The 21637-nt window shown below is 44.8% G+C and overlaps 1 protein-coding gene across 8 annotated transcripts in view; it reads left to right on the forward strand.

Moving 5' to 3' along the window:
- Positions 1 to 21637, forward strand: part of PPP2R2B (protein phosphatase 2 regulatory subunit Bbeta) — a 459837-nt gene that overhangs the window by 393635 nt on the left and 44565 nt on the right. For all 8 annotated transcript variants that reach the window (XM_082726028.1, XM_082726030.1, XM_082726031.1 and 5 more), the window contains 2 exons: positions 2661 to 2838; positions 16750 to 16914. In XM_082726028.1, the coding sequence (XP_082582154.1) occupies positions 2661 to 2838; positions 16750 to 16914 (343 nt within the window). The remainder of the gene's footprint in view (positions 1 to 2660; positions 2839 to 16749; positions 16915 to 21637) is intronic.

Raw genomic sequence — 21637 nt, forward strand, 5'->3', positions numbered from 1 at the left:
TCCTTCACAGTTTTCCATCCCAAACTTCCTTAGCATCAGCTCTCCAGAACTCTCTGGCCATTTTAGATACCCCCTTGCAAGCTATTCTCTCCTTTGAGACACTTACTGCATTTTATTATAGCATGACTTTGTATTTACCTCCTCCATCTAGACCAGCTGGATGAAGGCAGGAAGTGTCTGGTTTTGCTCACCAGTTGGATCCCACCCCCCCCGCCCTTGCAGTCAAATGCTCTACCACTGCCCCCAGGACCTTGTATATAGCCTAATAAATGTCTTTCAAGGGCGAGAAGGAGGGAGAACAAGAGGATATATTATCTCCACAGATCCCAACTACCCTTCCTGATAACTAGAGGTATTACTGTTAATCACCCACGGTCACACAGCCTTTAGGCTTGCCATGAATCTGTGATGAGGTCTTATAGTTCTTTTAGTTCTTATAAGTTCTTGCCATTCCTGAGCTTATGCCCTAAAACCATCATCCATAATTGGAGGGGGAGGGCTCACAAAGACTTGCCCTCCCCTCCCTTTCCTGGTGGTCGGAGGATTCCTAGCTCTTCCTACATCCACACCGCCTGTCTAGCACCACAGCAATAGAGTGCTCTGATTCTTCTTTTTTTTTTTCTTTTTTTAAAAGATTTTATTTATTTATTTCACAGAGATCACATCATTTATTTATTTCACCACCAGAGATCACAAGTAGGCAAAGAGGCAGGCAGAGAGAGGAGGAAGCAGGCTCCCTGCTGAGCATAGAGTCCATGATCCCTGGACCCTGGGATCATGGCCTGAGCTGAAGGCAGAGGCTTTAACCCACTGAGCCACCCAGGTGCCCCTACTCTGATTCTTCTGAATTATTTATCTGATTTTAAAACTCTTCAAAAGTTTGAAGGAGCTAAGCTCCTCCAAGACTGAACTGGGAGAATTCTGTTTTATAAAATGTTACATTGTTGAGATGAGTATACTTCACAAAATGTAACCTTTGTTTCTGCCCTCTTCCCCTCACCCCCTGGGCTGAAACAAATCCAGAACTGAAGTCTTATTTGAGCACCTGCAAAGGAATCAGTCAGCAAGTCCGCTCAGTTGCAAGAGATGACTTCCTTGAAAGGGAAATCGTTTTGGTCCTTTTACTTTCTTGTTTCTGGTAAAGGATCACATCTGTGTTTTGTGTTTGTTTTGTTTTGTTTTTAGTCTGCCCCCTGTCAGGCACTGGTAGGTTCTCTCTCACTTTCTCAGGAGCCAGTTCACCCGGGTGTAGTCAGAAGTGCCCTTGAATTCAAAGAGGGAGTCAAAAGAGCATTGCGTCTTTGTTCATATTTGCCAGGAAGAGCTTCGATGTAACCGCCTGATTCTTTGACCTATGGGGAAGAAGACATTTGCTCAAATATTCTTATTCAATCATTCAACAAATAATCACAGTATACTTTATATATTAGTAAGATGACCATATACTTTATTGTCCAAACTAGGACAGTTTTGATGTGGAAGTGGATATTATGGTACATGAAGACAACAGGTATAAACCAAGATTTTCCCAGGTAAAACAGGATGTCAATGAGTGCTCTATATGCTAATGGCTGAATTTGGGCTCTTAGAATCTTAGGTGGTGATATATTTTCCCAAAATGCCCTTAAAGATTGGAGAAAAAGCCAGGATGGGGTCTAGACCTCCTAAGATCTGTGGTATAAATGCAGATCAAAGTTGAACTAGATATTTCTGAAACTTGCCCACAACTTCCTTCTCATTTATTTATTTATTTATTTATTTATTTATTTATTCATTTGTAATTTTTTTTCAGTGTTCCAAAATTCATTGTTTATGCACCACACCTAGTACTCCATGCAATACATGCCCTCCTTAATACCCACCACCAGGCTGACCCATCCCCCCGCCACCCTCCTCCCCTCCAGAACCCTCAGTCTGTTTCTCAGAATCCACAGTCTCTCATGGCTCATCTCCCCCTCTGATTTTCCCTAACTCACTTCTCCTCTCCTTCACTTACTCCACAAGTAAGTGAAGCCATATGATAATTGACAACTTCCTTTTTAAACTACACTTCTTTTTTTTTTTTTAAGATTTTATTTATTGATTTGACCGAGACACAACAAGAGAGGGAACAGAAGCGGGGGAGAGGGAGAGGAAAGAAACAGGCTTCCCGCTTAACAGGGAGCCGGATGTGGGCTCGATCCCAGGACCCTGGAATCATGACCTGAGCCAAAGGCAGACGCTTAACGACTGAGCCACCCAGGTGCCCCACTATACTTCTTTTTGAAACAAACAAGCGAGCAGCTTAGAGCAACAGCTCTGGGAGCTAAGGACAGCACTGTAGATTCTCAGTTCAGTGACCCTAGGATGAGGCCCCCTAGAGCAGCCAGGGAAAAACGCTCAGAGCCTATAAAGGGTAAAATTGCCCATGAGGGCTAAGTGATGGTGACATCTTTTGAGAAGGATGTAAAACTGAAAGGAATAGACCAAAAATAAACAAATAAATAAATAAAACTAAAAGCAGCAGAGGAGACAGAAACCTGGGATTTATCAGTCTACTTCTCTAACTTCAAGTTTTTAACTGTGGTCATGATTTTGTGTGAATGGTGAAGGACATAAATGTGCACACGTTTTTGTGAAGAGCTTTGGTTCTGAAGTGATCTGTTTCTCTTTCACCCCAGGTGCCTGTCCTGAGACCCATGGACCTGATGGTGGAGGCCACCCCGCGAAGAGTATTTGCCAATGCACACACATATCACATCAACTCTATATCAGTCAACAGCGACTATGAGACCTACATGTCAGCTGATGACCTGAGGATTAATCTCTGGAACTTTGAAATAACCAATCAAAGTTTTAGTATCCTTTCTTGGGGGCCAATAACCAGGTGGCTTGAATCCTAAGTATTCAGGTATGATCAGGCTTGGGGGGAAGTAGAAGAGAAAGAAGCCATTGCTACCACTGCTCCTAGCAGTTGTGGAGGGCTGTTCCCTTTTCATTTGTGTCGGCATCCATCCTTCTTCCTAACAAACTTAGAGAAGTATTGAATTACTGACGTAGCAGTCCAGCGCTGTCTCTGGGTTGGAACTCGGAGTCAGTTCGTTGGCATAAAAACATTCGTGTGTCGTGAACTCAAGTCAGTTGCAACTTTATCAACTATAAGATAAGACCCCAGAATTCAGTTAGGGTTCCCTCCTCTTGTGAAAGGATTTGTAAATGGCCTCTATGGGCAGCAGGTACTCGTGAGATGGTTTTTGTTTTATCAACATGGTAAAATAATACTGGCTGCCATTTATTGAATTTGAAGCACTACAATAGGAGCTTCATGTGTTGACTCTCATTTTGAGAAGTGCATATATTGTAATTTTACAGATTGATGAATTTCCACAGAGCACACCTGTATAACCAGCATCCAGATCAAGAAACAAAACTGTGTTAGCAACCCTCACATCCCCATCATGCTTCCTTTAGTCCCCATACACCAAAGGTATATTTGATATAACAACCCCCTAACTTCCTTAGCATCAGCTAAGGAAGTATTACTGTCCCCTATTTAGCTAAAATCCAGAAACATCAAGAAAATTGTTGAATGAGTGTCTGAGCCAACATTCTAATTCCATTACCATGAGTCTCTGTTTCATAATATGGGTCATTTATTCCCTACCTTTCCTGTGTCCATCCCTCCACAACCCTGACACCTCACTTGAATTCCCATTCTCAGATAATGATTTCTCTATCCAGGCTGCTGAGCACCTGACCTGGGAGTCATTATGGATTTTTTTTTCTCACTCACCAACCTCCCTACCCCCAACCCAATCTATAAGTCCCACTAGTGCTTACTCTGAAGTATATCTCAGATCAGCTCCTTGCTCTCTCTCCCTCTCCACTCCTGCTACCCTACATGAGCATAGGCCACTATCCCTTCCTCTATGTGACTATAGTAATCTCCTGTTTAGTAGCCTTTTTTTTTTCTTGATCTTCTACATAGTTCATGTTCCCATAAAAGAGTGGACCTTTCAGTATTTAATTCAGATTTCATTCTTCTCCTGCTTGAGACACTCTAATAACTTCCCAGTGAATTTAGAATAAAACCCAAGTTCTTTACCTTGAACTTTAAGATTCTCTATGGCCTGGTCCCTGCCTCCCTCTTTGATATCCTGTCATATCACTCTTCCCGAATTCACTCTGCTTCAGCCAACTCATCTCTTTTCTGTTCCTGGATAAACCTTGTTCTTATGTCTCTTCTTTGTATTTGCTGTCCCCTCTTTCTGGAATACTCTGTCCCCAGAGTTCACATGGCTAACTACATCCATTGTTCACATTTCAAACTCATGGCACCTCCTCAGTGGCCCTTTTCCCATTAACTACCAAGTAGCCACCAATAGCCTTCTATCCCTCTTATCTTCACAGTACATATCACTATTTGAAATTGGGTGCGTGTGTGTATTTTGGATTTCCCCATGTTTAAGTGTAAATTCTATGAGAGAAGGGACTTTATATGATCCATTCCTGTACCTGAGTACCTAGAACATTCTGAGATACAGAAAATGCCATTTTGATTAGCCAGGGCAAGTTTGAAATGTGATAGATCACTGAAACAGAACTATCCAGTAGACAGTTGATTGCTTTTTTTTTTAAAGATTTACTTAGAAAGAATGAGCTGGGGAGGGGCAGAGGGAGAGGAACAAGCAGACTCCCTAGTGAGCAGGAAGCCTGACCCAGAGCTCAATCTCACAACCCTGGGATTGTCACCTTAGCTGAAACCAAGAGTCAGATGCTTAACTGACTGAGCCGCCCAAGTGCCCCAGTGATCATGAAATTTAAGCTGGAAATCTCATTTAAAGAGTACGTTCGTTATAGTAAAGCTATGAATCTTTTGATAAAAATAGACTACATAGTGTCTCAAACACAAAGAAGATGATTTCTGTTATAAAGTCCATTATGATCATCCCCACCAAAAAGCAATCTCCTCCAAACTGTGAATCAAAGAAATAGGTCCTTCCATCTTGCAGCTCCCCACTGTCACCAGCCTGACCTGCAGTAAAGACAACAAAAGGAAATATTGTAGAGAACCCCACACAGGAGGCTCTTTTGGGCCAGGCCCTCAAATAGCATGAATCCCATTGGTTAGAAGTCAGTCACATGTCTACCTCTAACTGCAAAGCACGCTGGGAAACGTAGTGTAGCTATGTGTGTTTAAAAAATATATATATTGACCTGGTTTTGGTACACAGTTAGCTAGTCTCCACCACAGAAAAGTGCATGATAGTTGCCCAAGGCTTTTTTTCCCTTACATCTTTATTTAAATAGCAGTGAACTTACAGTGTTATATTAGTTTCAGCTGTACAATATGGTGATTCAACACTTGCATAAGTCACCCAGTGCTCATCACGACCCTCCTTAATGTCTGTCACCAATTCCACACATCCCCCACTCACCTCCCCTCCAGTAACCATGACTTTGTTCTCTATATAGAAGAGTCTGTTTCTTGGTTTGCCAAGGTCTTCTAAGAAAGGCAGTTTAAGCAAGCAATGGCAGTGATGGAGGCACTAAGACCTGATCCTCAGGACCATGACTGACACCTCCTGTTGGTTACAGAGCAGACTCTACCTACTATCTGAGCCTCAGGAGGTCTGCCTACAGATTTTGTCTGGAAGTTCAGCTGCAAATAGGATGAATGTGGGTTGTGGTTCCTCTCTCCCTTTACACCTTTTCCAAGAGCCAGGAATCTGCTTGGTCTCAGCTGCTATCTCTCTGAGCGCCTGCTGTCCCCTGTCTAGGTGACATGTTTTCTGTATTTGCCTCTAGGCCTTCAAGAGGGAGGGGGGGTTCTTTAGGCATTTGGGGAGACAGATGCCTTGGGGAGAATGCAAAGGGGAAATATTAATAGCACAATTTAGGTTATATTCTGCAGATGTGTGACAGCCTGCCAGATGCCGGCATACAAATGAGACTGTGCCACTCACCCTGAAAGCAGCCATATGTAAAATCATCATCGTCATCATGAGGATGATGATCACTGGTATCTATTCAGTTCTTTTCAACCACACCGCCTTAAGTGCTGAGCTGATGGTACAAACTGGGACCCTTTTGCCTCTTGTCACTGAAGTGTAGCCACCTCTGGGGGAGGATGCGGCCAGCTTTCAAAACACCCTCAGAAAAACACCAGCCAGCAGGCAGCTCTTATTAAATCACACAGTGTTTAGTGCCATTTCCGTGATGCCTCTTATCCACTGCGGAGGCTGGAAAACGTGGTTCAGGTTAGAATGCTGGGGGTTCCCAGAGCACAGTAGGAGTACAACGGGGTTGGTAGTGAAGGGGCTTCTAAGCATGATGGGGCCTTTCTTTGTTTTCAGAATTAGCATTTACGACCGTGACGACTAGAAAAATAGAACTATCATATCAGTCTGATGATTTCATAGATCCTGAAAAATCCACTTAAGTTACAGAGGAAGTATATGTGAAGAAAAGTGAATAGTAAGACAAGCGGTCTTGCAGTCTGGTTAAAAAATAGTCATGACTTCCCCTGCCTGGCATTTGGTGTGACACTGGCATTATGGTTGAGAACACAGGCTGTGGAGTCCTAAAAGTTCTAGAAGCTCTCAAAGTCCTAAAGTTCACTCTCAGCTATACCACTTGCTGAGTATGGAAGCTTTAACATGGTTCTTAATTTATCCGGCCCTCTGTTTCATGATCTTTAGAGAGGAGCTTTATCAGAGAGGATTGTGAGAACTTTTTAAAAGATTATACTTTATTTATTTATATTTAAAAGATTTATATGTTTAATATGTGTATGTGGATAAATTTTATATATACAATTGACCCTTCGACAGCAGGGGTTTGAACTACACCAGTCCACTTACACACTGATTTTTTTTTTTTTTGATAAATGCAGTACAGTACTATAAATGTATTTTTCTCTTCCTTATGATAGTCTTAATAATGTTCTCCAGCTTGCTTTATTATAAAAATATAGTTTATAATTATATATAACATACAAAATATGTGTTAATCAATTTAGGCTATCAGTAAGGTTTCTGGTCAACAGTAAGGTATTCGTCATTAAGATTTAAGGGAGCCAAAATTTACCTGTGGATTTTTGATAGCACGGGTGTCTCTGGCCCTAGTCCCCACATTGTTCAAGGGTCAACTGCATATAAAATATATCCATATATGTGTATATACCTATATATGTATGTACATATATGGACACATATAATGCTAGTACATAGATGCACACAGAAACATACATGCTTAGGTCAGTGCCCTGCTAAATGAGCAATCAGCAGGTTTCAAAACAAGGATGATCATCATGTGAAGAACAAGGAAACTAAAAAAGTTGAATGATAGTATAGTGGATTCTATTCTGCTTCATTCATTGTCTGGTCTTCTTCATTCTAGACTCTTCCTTCGGTTTTACAGTTGGATGCTCTTTTCAAGATGTTGCTCATTCTACTCTAGATCCACATGCTTGCAGGATCTCCAAGGCCCAGGGCCTTGTGCTTAATACCAGATCATATTGTATCATTCCTGGCCTCATGACAGCTTGAATCCTCTCCCTTCCCTCCATAGCCAATCTGTCTTTGTCTTTTATAACAGGTTCTGTCTTGAAATGGTCAGACTGTGTGGCCTTAATGGGTTAACTACTTTAGGATAATAATAACAACTCATTGCTAGGGTAGTGATTTCTAAGGCAAGAAGCAACCCTAATTTTCAAATTAGTTTTCTGTGGTATACTTCAGATACTTAGAACTCTCTCCTCAAGATTAAGAATGAGTTCACCAGTTCTTTACTAGTCCAATATGGGACCTATTAATAGGCTCCTGTCAAGTAAAAGTAAAGAGACAGCCTTCAACAACTGGATAGTGGGTACCTAGTTTGTGCCCAGCGCTGCACTTAAGCCACGGAGATAGAAAAAGTGAAAAGAAATTTCCTGCTTTCAGAATGACATTCATCAAATAATCACCCCCTCCTGCCACATGCCCTTTGTTCATGCTAGACCAATCTCCCCCAACCTCTTTGTAATTACAAACAGAAGAAAGCCCTGTGAGGAAAGGAAATACAGTTGTGTGAATGCTTCGTTTTTGAAATCTGATTCAGATGAGAGAGTAAAAGAAGACTTTGCAGAGGAATTGATGATTGGGTTGAGATCTGAAAGAGAAAGAGTATGAGCTAACGTGGCAAAGTGGTCGGGGGAGATTGGTCTAGCATGTACGAAGGGCATGTTGCAGGAGGGAGGATGACGATGTTGGGGGAACTCTAGAAAGGCCATTGTGACTAAAGCTCAGAGAATGTGGTGGAACATAGTGTAAGCAAGCCTAAAATGGTCAGCAGAAGCCACATCTTACAGAAGTCTGTTCTCTGGGCATGACACAGAACATCTCTCTGAGAGAAGACATCTGGAATCAGAGGGTGCTTCATGACTGACCTTGGTCTTAGCAGCCCTGTGCATCAGCTTCATTTGCCAACTAAGCTGAGGCCCTTTGGGACTGGATTCCCTCATTAGGGGACCTCAACTCCTGGCTTTTGTCTCTCTGAAGTACCTTGGACAGCGGCCTTCCTTTCATTCTGGTGGGATTCTACCAGCCAGGCTTTGAAGGAGACTGTGGGGCCTGATACCAGTTCATCTCCCTTATTGCTGCTCTGGCTTCCATCCACAAATGTACATATCACTCTGAGACTGGCATTTAGTGTAAAAGGAGAGCATTCCAGTGACAGCCCTGGTGGGTTTTCGAAGGCCTGGTGCTTTGCTTATGTGGCTGCTGACTCTCTGTGCCATACCTCAGATTTGATGAGATGAGGGATTTCCCTCTGCGTGGAGAAAGCCCCTTGGACCTCATGTTGTCAAGGGATCAGGCAAGAATGCAGCTAGGCAGACTTCTTCGGCTTTTTGAGCTTCCTAGAGAAGTAGAGCTTAGTCGTTAAGAGTGCTTAGTAGTTAGTAGTAGTTAGCTTGGAAGTTAGACTCAGGAGTTACATTCAGTGGATTGGAATCCAGTTTTATCTCCTAAAATATGTGTGACCTTGAAGAGCTGCTTAACATCTCTCTGACCCTCCATTTCCTCATCTGTTAAGGGAGATAATAATGCCAGGTATCTTATAAGGTTATTGTGGGATTAAATGAAATCATCATGTCAACTTCTTAGCCAAGCACCTGGCACAGCGAAGAGACTTAATAAATAGAAGCTATTATTATCTGTAACATTTTCCCAGGCCTCTGTTCTTCTAATCTTGTTGCCTGGATCCCATTCTTTAAAAAAAAAAAAAAAAAGGTAAGTGATTTACAGTATCCAGGCCTGGCATCTTGACCTATTATTGACCTACTATAGATTTTCTGCATTTAAAAAAAACTATGCCTAAGGAAGGCTGCTAAGTCACAGTGACTTAAGGTAAAATCTATAAACATTTATTGAACACTTACTATGTGTACTGGAAATGCCAAGATGAGTAAAACTCCATCCCTGTTATTATGGCTCTTATAATCTGAAGGGTAGATGAATCAGAGTTCAACCAGAGAAGCAAAACTTTTGGGGGAGCAGTGTGTGTATGTGTGTGTATCTGTCTGTTCGTCTGTCTTTCTGCCTACAGAGAGAAAGAAAGGACAGGAGGGAGTGGGAGAGAGACTGACTTATTAAAATGAATTAGCCTTGCAGTTGTGTGGCTAGCCAAGCAAGTCCGGGATCTATAAGGCAATCAGTCAGGAATGGAAAAATCACAGGTGGGTTGGAATAGCACAAGCACGAATTGAAGCTTGTCTACACATCATGGTCAGGAAGACAGAACAGTTTTGAACCCAGCCGCCTTTAGGAGTCACTTACTCAGGGGAGGCCTAAGATTTCCCTTAAATATCTTCCAGCTGATTAATCCAGGCCCACCTAGGATAATCTTCCATTGATGAACTTCAGGTCAGCCTCTTGGGGTCTTTAATCACATCTGCAGAATCTCTTACAGCAGATTCCCTAACAATAGAACTTGTGGGAGGAAGAGTGTGTGTGTAAGAGACAGAGAGAGGGAGAGAGAGATACACAACAGCTGCTTCCTCCCTTCCGTCCTCCAAACCTCCTGAGCCCATGTTAGCCCAACATAACCAGAAATATCCTACAAAGGGAACACTAGGGATTCAGCCTAACTAAGTTAACATATCACAAAACCAGCAAAGCAAGTATGTGGACAAAGGGAGACAGACATATCGTCATCCTAGGGAAGTTGAGACTAAGAATTTTTGGAGCCTGTATTAAGTACCAGGTATGTTCTACACATCATCTCTTGTAGTTTCTGCCCTCTTTTTGTAGATGAGCTATCAAGTCTAAAGGCTTTCAATATTATGTAGCTGGTCACAGACTTGGGGATTAAAATCTCAGTCACTCTTACTTCATACTCCAGTGAGATATCCTCTAGCTCACCATCTCAGATTACTCAGTTAGTACTAATAATATGGACTACATGTTAGATGTATTCAAGGTGCTAGGACACAGGACACAGGACAGGGAGAATCATGAAGGAAAGGCTAGAATGCATCATAAAGGGTAACACCCGAACTGAACTGTGAAGGGAATACTGGGTGTTTGCTAATGACGGAATTCACGCTCTATGTCATGTGAATAGTAGAGTCCACAGTTATAGGATTTTCAAGTGCTCCTCCCCCAAATCATGAAGATAATCTCAGCCCAGTGTCTTTTGTAGCTCACTACATACTCATAAGCAGTAACTAACGTGGCACCATGTGTCTCTTTGTCAGTATCTCATATTGAGCCTAGCAATTGGCAAACCCTCCATAAATATTTGCACATTGGCTTTTTTTAAGCTCTTAAAAGAGGAATATCCCTTAGAGTCCTCTTCAGAGATTGCCAGTGTCTTATCATCAAGTAACACGTCCATTCAGCTAACAAGATCTGGAAGCTTGGTAATCAGTACTTAATATCCAAAGATTGTATTCAGCCTTTGGAAAGGGGGGTGGGGAGGAAGTTCATGTCCCCTAAAAGGAAATCCAACTCTAATGTGATTAAGAATGTTCTCCATGTTCGGTACTGACAGACTCTAACTATGGCAACACGAAAAACTTCAACTGCTCTTGAACATGGGTGTCTTTCCCCGGCCAGGGTAGACTCCGCTCTCCAGCCCGGCCTGCAGAAAGGCCTCCTGTTCAGTTTTCCTGCCCTTGATTGGCTTAGGTGGGGCTTAGCAAATGAAACAAAACAAAAACAAAAGGAATCTTGTTATTACCAACCAAATCTGCACAGATAAAGACAGAAGCATGCAAGGTCATCAGCTTCAAAAGCCCACGAAACTAATGCATAAGCTATCTGTGGAAAAATAAATTTTTTTTGAGATGGGATTATTCAGTCTACTGTAAAGCTATTTAATAACTTTCTCCATGAAATTATTTCATAATCAAAATTCTTAGAGGCTATTGGAGTAAATAAGATAATGCCCATTCAAAGATGAAAAAAAAAAAAAAAAAAAAACCCAGAGAGAAAAAAATGGCTTTCCTATGTTCTGCAAGCAAAATAGACTTGGAATCAAAATTGAATCCCAATCTCCTGACCCAGTTTTGTTCCAAGCATGATATTTATCACAGTACCATCTTGAACTTTACCCATGGTGATCAGGCCTCTGGTCTTTCACCTGTCTCATGGATGGTTCTCACACAAGGAAACTACTTTTTAATATTCATTGTTTAAAAATAAGTATTTATTGTAGAGATTATTAGAATCACCTATAATCTCACCGCTTAGTTTTGATTGTATATACAGGGAATATACATCACAGTTTAACATCATGCTAGCTAAGTCAACTACAAGGGCTGAGAAAAACAAATAAATAATAAAAGGAGAAAAAAATATTAACTCTATTTCTCCAGAAAACTGCCTTCCATTCAGCCTAGGACCTACACACACCCTGTCAACCCACACAAGTACCATTTCTCCCTCTCTTCCCTGCTTTCTTTTTCTGCTTAGCAGTCATTACTGTCTAGTATATTATATATTATGCTGATCTGCCTTGCTTTGTGACCATGTGCCCTGCTAGGATATAGGCTCCACAGATCAGGAGGATGTTTTAGATGTTTTGGTCATGGCTGTATCCACCCCCACCCCCTCCAACCCAGAAAAGTACTAGCAGTTTCTCTGTAAACATTTGTGGATTTACGTGAAGGAATGAATGAATGAGCAAATGGTAAAGGTAAATTACTCTTTGTAAACTAGACTTACTAAAGGGTAACTTACATGCTGCCCTTCCATCTAATCCCTATAAGATACTAACCACATTTCCTTCCATTCTATATTCTCTCTCTCTGTCCCTCTTCCTCTGTGTTTTTTTTACATGACTCTGGTCAGACTGTGTATATATGTATCTAACTTCTCTCACCTAATTTTATATATAAATATATATATATTTTTTCTATGCACACATTTACACTATACATATATATTTATAGTATATATAGTATAATAATATATACTATATAATTCATATAATACCTTGTATTTTCCTGTCCTGAAATACTACTTGATTAAGAGAAAATGGGGAAATGATAACTGATAATTGAAAATTCATAGACCCACCCAGATGGAACTATTACTAACATTTAGAATCTTGCCTTTTGGCTCATCAGTTCCAGAGTGTAAGTTTTAAATGACCTTATGATCGTGCTATAGATGCCGTGTTTCACAGCTTTTTAACAGATTTAGAATTTCATTGCAGAAACAATGAGGAAGATCAAAATTTACTTCCCTATTTCTGTATATACAGTTTATTGTTGCTCTCTTTTTTTTAATCGTGTTGCGGTAGACTTTTTTTTTTTTTTTGTAGAAAGCTTTTTCCAAATTGGAGATGAAGAAAATGACTTTTGAATGGCCCCCGTGCTACCCCTTAGCGTCCTGCCATTACCTTCTCTATTCCCTCACCCCACTGGTGATGTAATTTATGACTCTGGCTTCTTATTTGTTTCAAGCCAATCCCTTAAGGGGTGACCTCCCAGTGTCTTCAATTATTATTTTAAATGATGCCTTAGGCCCTGCCTGGCACAGTGATGCCCTCACCTTCCGTCCTTCCGCCTTCCAAGCATGGAGCTCAGCTGCCAAACTAGCTGTGCCCCCTCCTGTCCTCGGAGCTGCCTCCAGAGTCCCAACCGAGAAGCAGATTAACCCCTTTTGTTAGCAGAGGTAATTTGTCTGGGCTCAGCATTAATAAGGAATGCCATAAGCAGTTGGGGTCAGGAAGAACAGATCTGTCAAGCCCCAGGGTTAATTTAATAGCAATCTGTTGGCTGTCTGCCTTGTATATTAGCCATGAATCCGGTGTTATGCTTTGCTTTTGCCATTTAGTTCTTCGGGACAACAGGGAAATAATTTGGATAGAGAGTTCCAAAGCAGAGGGAAGAGAAAATTGACTGTCAAAATGCATCATTCTGTTTTCAAGATAATACAGGAAGCCACGCACTGCTTATCTCTTTTCTCTTTCCCTCCCGACATGAAGGGCAAAACCACATATGCCGAGGGCATGCATCTCCCTTTAGAACAGAGTAAGAGGAAAGTCCTGGGTTTCTATATGCGAAATACCCCACCCCTTCCTCCCCATCAGCCGCAGAATTTTGGTAACTAGTCCCCTCCCGCATGTTTTTTAGAACTCAGCAGATCCTCCATCAGTGAACAGTTCAAGAAATCCCATATGTTTCTGTTCCAGTTGATGGCTCAAAAAAGAAAAAAGTAATTATCCCATCATAGGAGACAGGAATCCTGCGTCAGATGCTGTGTCCAAACTCTGATTCTGAAAAATGTGGCCACCAAAGTGGTCAGTGAATTTAAAAAAACACAGTGAATTTTAAAATGCCCTCTGGGATTCGCTGGAGGGAGTCTCAAGAGAGCCAGGATGACCGCAGTCAGAAGGGCTGTCTCTGGAGGGTCCCTCCTCAGGGGAGGGAGAGTAGCCTGTGGCCCAGCGCCCAGGCCCTGAACTTAGACAGACCGGGTTGGAATCCCAGCTCCGCCCCCTGCTCTGTGACCTGGGTTACTTCATCTCAGTTACTGCTTCTTCCCCTGGAGAGCAGGCCTGTTCCCAGTACTGACCTCAGAAGGCAGAGAGGAAGGTCAAATGAGACAATGCGTGGCCCTCGGTAAATATTAACTGTTGATTATTATCCTCTTGCTGTCCTTGACATCACAGTTGTTAAAGAGAGAATTGGAGCCATTGCTGAACCCCCTGGAGTCAGACATTCTAGTCAAAAGGGCAATGCTTGGGGATGAGGGATGATGGGGAGGCATCAACGTCCAGCTTGGGTGGCAGGGACGGAGGGAATGCAGGAAGGAGGAAGCCTAGATCCAGAGGAAGCAGCCCTACGCAGAGTCCGGAGCCCATGCCCATGGTGCTGTTCTGGGTGCTGGGGGATGTTCCTTCCTGCTTTCATGGATATCTTTAAGCTCTGCATTTTCACACGTTCTGACTTCGGGCTGTTATTTTTAGGTAAGAAAGAAATAACAGTAGCTGTAGCACCTCCCCCTCCCACACAGCAATGATCCCTTCCAGTTAGGCTTGTTTTTAGAGCTCTCCTGGTAGCGGTTGAGAAAGCTGACACCAGATTTCCGTGCCCTATTTTAGGAAAAGAGAAACACGCTCCCTGGCGTGCTAGGCTCTGGAGGCTCTTTCTAGAGGGCGATGAGATCTGTCAGCAGCTACATGCGAGTCTCTGCTCACCCGATCCCCCCAGCCCCCCAGCCATGGTCACCTAAGCCCAGGGCAGGGGCCTGGTGTGGGTGGGGGGAGGGCAGAAGAGAACATCAGAGAGGCAGCTTAGGGCCTCCTGGGGCCCAGCCTCCTGCGCCCCAGCAAGCAGTGCTAACTGCAATCAGATTTAAAACCGTGGCAGCTGTTGAGTTGAAAGGTAGTGTTTTGTGAATCCAGGGGACCCACCTGCTCTGGAGACCCAAGTCATAGTTGCATCTGGGCTTGGTGGGGGAAATGGTAGGTAGTAAGACGTAGTGTTGGTTGAGTCGCGAACTAATTTTAGAAAGCCCCGACAGGGCTTCTGAGAGATAATTGAAGGGGAGAAGGGCACAACAGACTACAGAGCCCTTATGGCGCCAGATCGCCCTTATGGAGCACAGCAGACGTGCGGGAACGGGTGACTGTGTCCATGCCGGTGTGACTGAAGATACCAGCACATTTATTTGTACCTCGTCTGTGCTCCAAGGAGAGGACTGTGCCCCTAACTTTAAGAAAAGCAGAAAAGGTTTGCCTCTATCCTAACCTAAGAGCAGAGTCTGTGTCATGTTATTGCTTGTTCAGTCGATGCACTGTTTCCCAAAACGGGATGGAGGAGCTCCCGGCACAGACATCAACACTCTTATCTTAATTGATATGCATTTATTTCACATATATTATTTAAAATGTAACTAGCCCCTTAAACCCATGGTTTCATGACTTCTAAGCTTACGGCTTCGACAAGGCTAAGGGAACGAAGGGAGTCGATAGTGAAACCAATCGGAAGCACACGTGTTGAGCAGATCCCCGCCGGAGATGTATGTGTGGGCGCAGTCACAAAGGGGGCTCACCAGTGGGGAAGTCTAGGAAAAGTGGGAATCGCTTTGGTCAGGTTTCCCGTATGTTGCATCCGCGTCATGAGCCCCGTGCCTTTGCAGGCAGTTTCAGGTCCTCAGCGCCTCAGCCAGGTGCCCCCCCAACCTGCATGCAGGTGCCCCGAGCTCTGGGGTGGCACAGACCTGTCCCTTCCCTCCTGATGGACCCCGTGCCCATGGAGTCACGTCCATAATTCAAAGACCAGATGTTTCATTTCCGTATACAGGGATGTGGTCTTGAAAAATGGAGTTATAATAGTTCTTGATCAGAAAGGAAAATACTAAAGAAGGAAAAAAAAAACAGATGCTAAAACAAAGATATATTCCATGGGAGGCTGAAACGGTCCCACCATGCAACTGGGGGCTTTTTTGGGGGGCGCTTAAAACTCCCAGCCAAGCTCTAAAGCAAATCACAGCTTCTGGAAACTTGAGGTCCCATGTATCTTCGGGGAGCGAAACGGTGCGTAATTCCTCGAGGGCACAAGTTTTTCTCCTGAGAGGAAATCTTGGTGCCATCCCTTCAGCCATGGGACATGGGGCAGGCCCCCCCTCCACCCCTGACAAATCGGGATCAGGAAGGGACAGGTTATTGCGATGTTCTGAGGCTTAACTGAACTAAAATACATGATCTGCTTTGCACAGCAACGGGCCTACAAAAAGTCAGTGCTCACTAAGTAGTGGTAGCAGCCACTGTTACTCTCACCAGTGTGCTGTGAAAGATCTCAGGGATTTCATGGGGGAGGATTCACAGTCTACTGTGGACCTCAGTTGTCAGCCCAGGAGTCTGGGGAAAGATGCAGGTAAACTGAATTATTTAGCTGGGTGGGGCTGGCTTCATGACCACTGTTGTTAGAGGAGAAATGGAAGTCTTTGCAGTTCAAGTTCAGCACCTGTTAGTGTGATAGCATGAGCAGATAAGCCTGGTCGTCGATGGAGCATGTTCTCCCTGGGGGGAGGACGAAATATCCTAAGGGGTCAGGGAGACCGGAGTTCTAATGATGCCTCCGAGCCCTGGGCATCCCTAGGCCTCTCCGCCAAGACCAGGAAGTCCTGCCCGGGTGCTTGTGTGGTTTCTCTGCGGATTCCCCGCAAGCGGTAAATGCTCACAGGTTACACTAAAATCAGGCGGTACTACAACGCGTCACCCCTGAGGTCCTGCCTGCTTGTCCCGGTTCCGTCCTTGACCCGCCTGTGCCAGATATCGTGGACATTAAGCCGGCCAACATGGAGGAGCTCACGGAGGTGATCACAGCGGCCGAGTTCCACCCGCATCACTGCAACAGCTTCGTGTACAGCAGCAGCAAAGGGACGATCCGGCTGTGTGACATGAGGGCATCGGCCTTGTGTGACAGGCACAGCAAATGTGAGTAGTGAGCCTCGCGCCACGGATGGGGTGCGCCGGGTGGGCGGGCCCCAGACCTGTGGGAGGAGGAGGGGAGAGCCTAGAGGACACGGATCCCCATCCATCCCCACCTGACAGCCTCTGGGGGCCAAGTCCGGGCATTGGCCTGACTCAGGAGTCCGCTCCACATCTGGTGTTTTGGTACGCGTGCCCCTTCGCGTTCAGTTCCACCAACGTTCGCTTAAGGTTGTGGAATCCCCAGGTGAATGGGACACGAGCCCGGTCGCATAGCCTTGTGACCTGATCCAAATTATGTTTTAACATCACTCTGGCTGCTGTGGGGAGAACGAGCTTGAGGAGTCCCCTGAAGGGAGACCGGTTTGGGGATCGCTGCAATAGGCTGGGGTGGGGGCCAGGGGGAGGAGCGTGTCCTGGTCAGGGGCTGGTGGCTTCTGCACAGACCTTCACAGTCAAGAGGGCCCCTGGACAATGTGAGAGGCTGAGAGTAGGCAGGCAATCACGAATGGCGACTGGGGGTGTGACGAGGTTAATCACAGTCTACTGCATATTTAAAACTTGCTATGAGAGTAGATCTTAAAAGTTCTCTTCACCAGAAAAAGAATTCGTAACTCTCTGCCGTGATGAATGTTAACTAGGCTTATTGGTGATTATTTTGTGATGTATACATACATCAAACCCTTACGTCATATGCCTGAAACTAACACGTCATATTTCGAGTGTATCAATTAAAAAAGAAAAAAAGAATAATACCCATGGGAAGGGGTTAGTGCCTTCCTGAAGAGGGTGTGGCTTTGGGAGCCAGAACTCTACTCTAGAGGTCTAGTGGGCACGGGGGAAGAGCTTCAGAGAAAGGGGATGGGTTAAACAAGCAGCCAGACTCAAAGCTCATGGTCGTGCAGGGTTTCAAGGCCCTGTTGGAGAGAAGTAGCTCCAAACTAGTGGGGACTGAGTACTTAGAAACCAAAGGCTCTAAGACCCCTGTGAGCAGGTGAAGTGTACTGGCACCGACAGTAAGTAATGTGGTGGACAGGGTTTGGTCCTGGAACTTTCTAGAAAAGAAAGTGCTCCCAGAGAAGAAGTGCCTGCAGGCAGTGATAATCCATGTCTAGTGTCAGGCTAAGTAACATGAAGCTGCCACGATGCTCAGAAGGGACCAGAGCTCTTTTCGTTCCCCCATCACCTTATGCTTTTTAGCCTATACCTTTGGCTGTGGAGACCAAGAAAGGAAGACTTTCTCTCCCATTGTCCCAGTTTCCAGATTCACTCCCTGACATGAGTGATAGGATGCCTGAGTCGGTGTATGGCCAGGACAGGGGTGAATATCTGTGTCATTTTCATCATTTTTCCTTGCTCTTTGGGCATGAGAAGTATCGCACAGGGGAGCTGGTGTGTAGACTGTGGTGGTGTGTAGACTGTGGTAGTGTGTAGACTATAGATTCTGAGCCACACAGACCCAGGTCATAGCCAGGCTTCATCCCTGCTGAGCCGCCTGACTTTGTCCATCTGTCCCTAACCTTTCTGAGCCTGTTTTCTCATCACTAAAACAGGTAAAACAGTAACTTCCATCGCATGAGTTTGCCGTGGAGCCTAGAGGAACGATTAACAGTTGTGTATTCTATGCTTAAAGCAGATTTCAGTTCAGATTATCTACATTCCAAGTGCTCGGTAGCCACATGTGGCACGTGGTTATCATATTATTAACAGAGTAGGACATTGCCATCACGGTGGGAAGTTCTATTGGAGAGCGCCTTTCTAGACGGTTAGCTCTTTGGACCTATTCTATCTTCTTCATAGCTGTCTCCCCAGCACCTAAACCAGGGCCTGGCACATGAGAGCTGATTAATAAATATGTGTTCCTGCGGGGGATGGCACTGATCTTTGAGCAGGACTTAACTTACCTAAGCTGGCAAGAGGAAACACAGTCAAGGCAGAGGGATGAGCACGGGCAAAGGTGCTGAGGCACAAAAGATCAGAACGTTTGCTGGACTGCAGGGTGAGTGAGAAGGCTGGTACGTAGGGAAGGACTTGGAGAAGGAAGTGAGTTGGAGCTCAGGAGGGATGCGGGGGCCCGAGCGTATGGCCATCTCGAAGAGCTTGAATGTTTTCTCCAACCCAGTGAACAGCCACCGAAGTAACCAAGGGGGTAATGAGATCAGGATTTCTCCCAGTCCGGGGCTGGCCTCTACGAGGGAGAAAAGAGAGACAAGGAGACAAGTTAGGAGGATACTATCATGTAGACAGGGATTTCTAACGGCAGCACTATTGAGTCTGGGGCACGTAGTTCTTCGGAGAAGGGTGTTGTGCTTTGTATAATGTTTAGCATCTCTGGCCTTCTCCCCATTGGTTGTGAGTGGCCAAATCAAGTTGGGACAACCAAAATGATCTGCTGATGTCGTGAAATACCGCGGGGTGGGGAGGGGGGAGAAAATTGCTCCTGGTTGAGAACTACATATCTAGACTAATTATCAGTCCTTCAGCATGATTTTCTTATATCTGTGATGTGTCTTTTACTATTGAGAACTCCGAGGGGTCCACTGCAAAGCTAAGTCATCTCCTGCATTTGGTGCATATGAAATTTGGCTCATGACCAGAGATGGACCGAGGCAACATTTCAGGCGCAGTTTTAACACTCCAATGAGTGGTGGAGACAGGGGTTGGGCTGTTCCGCGGAGGTGGGACCCTTGTGACAGATGTCACAAGGAAAGCAGAGGCTGAGTAGCCCTTCTGAACACACATAGGATCTGGTTAGGTGGGAAGCGGGGGGCGGTGCGGGGTGGTGCACACAGGATAGGCAAAAGCCCGAAGTTAGGAAGTTACGTGGAACCTTTATATAGAATCAAGTTTGGGGGAACGAATATCCAAAAAAGAGGTAAAAGAGGGGTGATGGTTCATATCAGGTTGGTCCTGGAAGATCAAAGTTAAATGCGTATGACTTCATGTATTCACTCATTCATGCATTTGTTCATTTACGCATTGAGTATGGACCCCACACTCCTGTGGCAGCCAGTGCTTCTTAAGCATTTCCCCCGAGTCGCACAGCTCACGGGTCAGGCCGTGAGCCTGGCCACAGAGCAGGAAGGGCCTCCAGCAGCAGTCCAACCTCTCCCGCAGGCCCTGGGTGGCCCGGCCCACCTGCACAGACAGAACAACCGAGGCCAGAGTCCCCGGGGGAGGAGCCGACCACCACAAACCTACTCTGAAGTCTTATTTTTCTATCCTGAAATTTCACAGGAATGGTGCATTTTACTCCCATAGAATGTTGATTTTCAGTTTAATAATTACATTTCTCCCCCACTCCCAGATTTCAAGCAAAATGGATGTTTCCCAAAAATGCAGTGTACAGCCTGTGGCTTTCTGAACTGCCTGGTGCATCCCTGTATCTTCCTCCCCCTCAGATATGGCCGTGTGGCCCAGGTTGAGAAACACAATCCCTAATATGTGGACAGTGAGTTGAGATCATTTGGCTGGAGAACAGAGTGACAGAATTTATGTTTTATGGAAGATGAACACAGTGGTGGTGGGAAGAAAGGTAGGGCAAGTAGAACATTTTGCACTCATCTCAATACAGAGGCAATTCATAACCTACGTAAGGGTGGTGGCTATGGAAATCAGAAGGAAGGAAAGAGGGGAAAGGAACCTTTTTAAAAAAATAACCGTGGGGGACATAAACAGTATCAGAGGTTGGCATTTATGGTGCATGGATACTGGTTGTTCATTGTTCTCCCCTTCTAGACACCGCCCCTCTGAGGTTAAGAACTAAATCTGTTTTTACTCACATCACATTGCCAACACCTGGCGCATAAGTAGGTGCTCAGTAAATACTTACTTAGTAAAGGCATTAATGCCTGAGGGTGATATAAACAGCGTGTGGAATGGGGACCATGGAGAAGCCACACTGGGGCACAGTGAAGAGTTGGGATTCAGTGGGGGACGTGCTCTGTGTGGGGTGACATGAGCTATATGAGCTACCTCGGGGGGCTGACCTCTCTGGTGAGTGAAGGCAGATCCGGCTCCTGGGCTGCTGACCCAGAGTGGATGTGGGACATGGCACGAGGGGTCCAGGGTCCTCACGGCCCAGTGGGGCAGACACGAGCCTGGGCTTAGGAGTCAGACTCAGACATTGAGGAGGTGGGATGAATCCTGAACCCTTAAGTGTGGGAAAAGGACAAGGCCTTAGAAGCTGCCAGAGCTAGAAAGGTTTTGAGCAGAAGCTTTGGAATCAGAACTCCACTCTGACATTCAATTACTAGGTGACCTCGGGCAAGTTATTTAATTCTTCTGAGCCCCGTGTTCCTCATTTGAAAGTAAAAATCATCAAGACAGCCTCCTCGGGCTGGTGGTTCATGAGAAGTAGATGTCATCACGTGTGTGAGATGCTGGCATCTGCCAGTCACGCAAGAGGCAGGAAGGGGCACAGACGACCTGAATCCCCCTGTTCCTGGCCTGCAGCTGGGGCACAGCACGAAAGCCTCAACCCTTTTTCCAGCAGATATATGAAGCCCCATTAGTCATCTGTTTAAGTAGATTTTATTGAGCACCTACTATATACATCAAGTACTTTACGAGATTGGAGACCCAATGTGAGTGAAACCATACCTGGTTTCCTCCTTCTTAGAGCTTCCTGTCTTTGTTAGTGAGAGTTCTGCAGACAAACAGAACCAATAGGAGGTGGATAAGTAGGTAGGTAGGTAGACTAGGTAGGTAGATAGATATCTCGTAGATA

The sequence above is a fragment of the Mustela nivalis genome (genome assembly GCF_964662115.1).
Source record: "Mustela nivalis genome assembly, chromosome: 3".
In the NCBI taxonomy this organism is placed as follows: Eukaryota; Metazoa; Chordata; class Mammalia; order Carnivora; family Mustelidae; genus Mustela; species Mustela nivalis.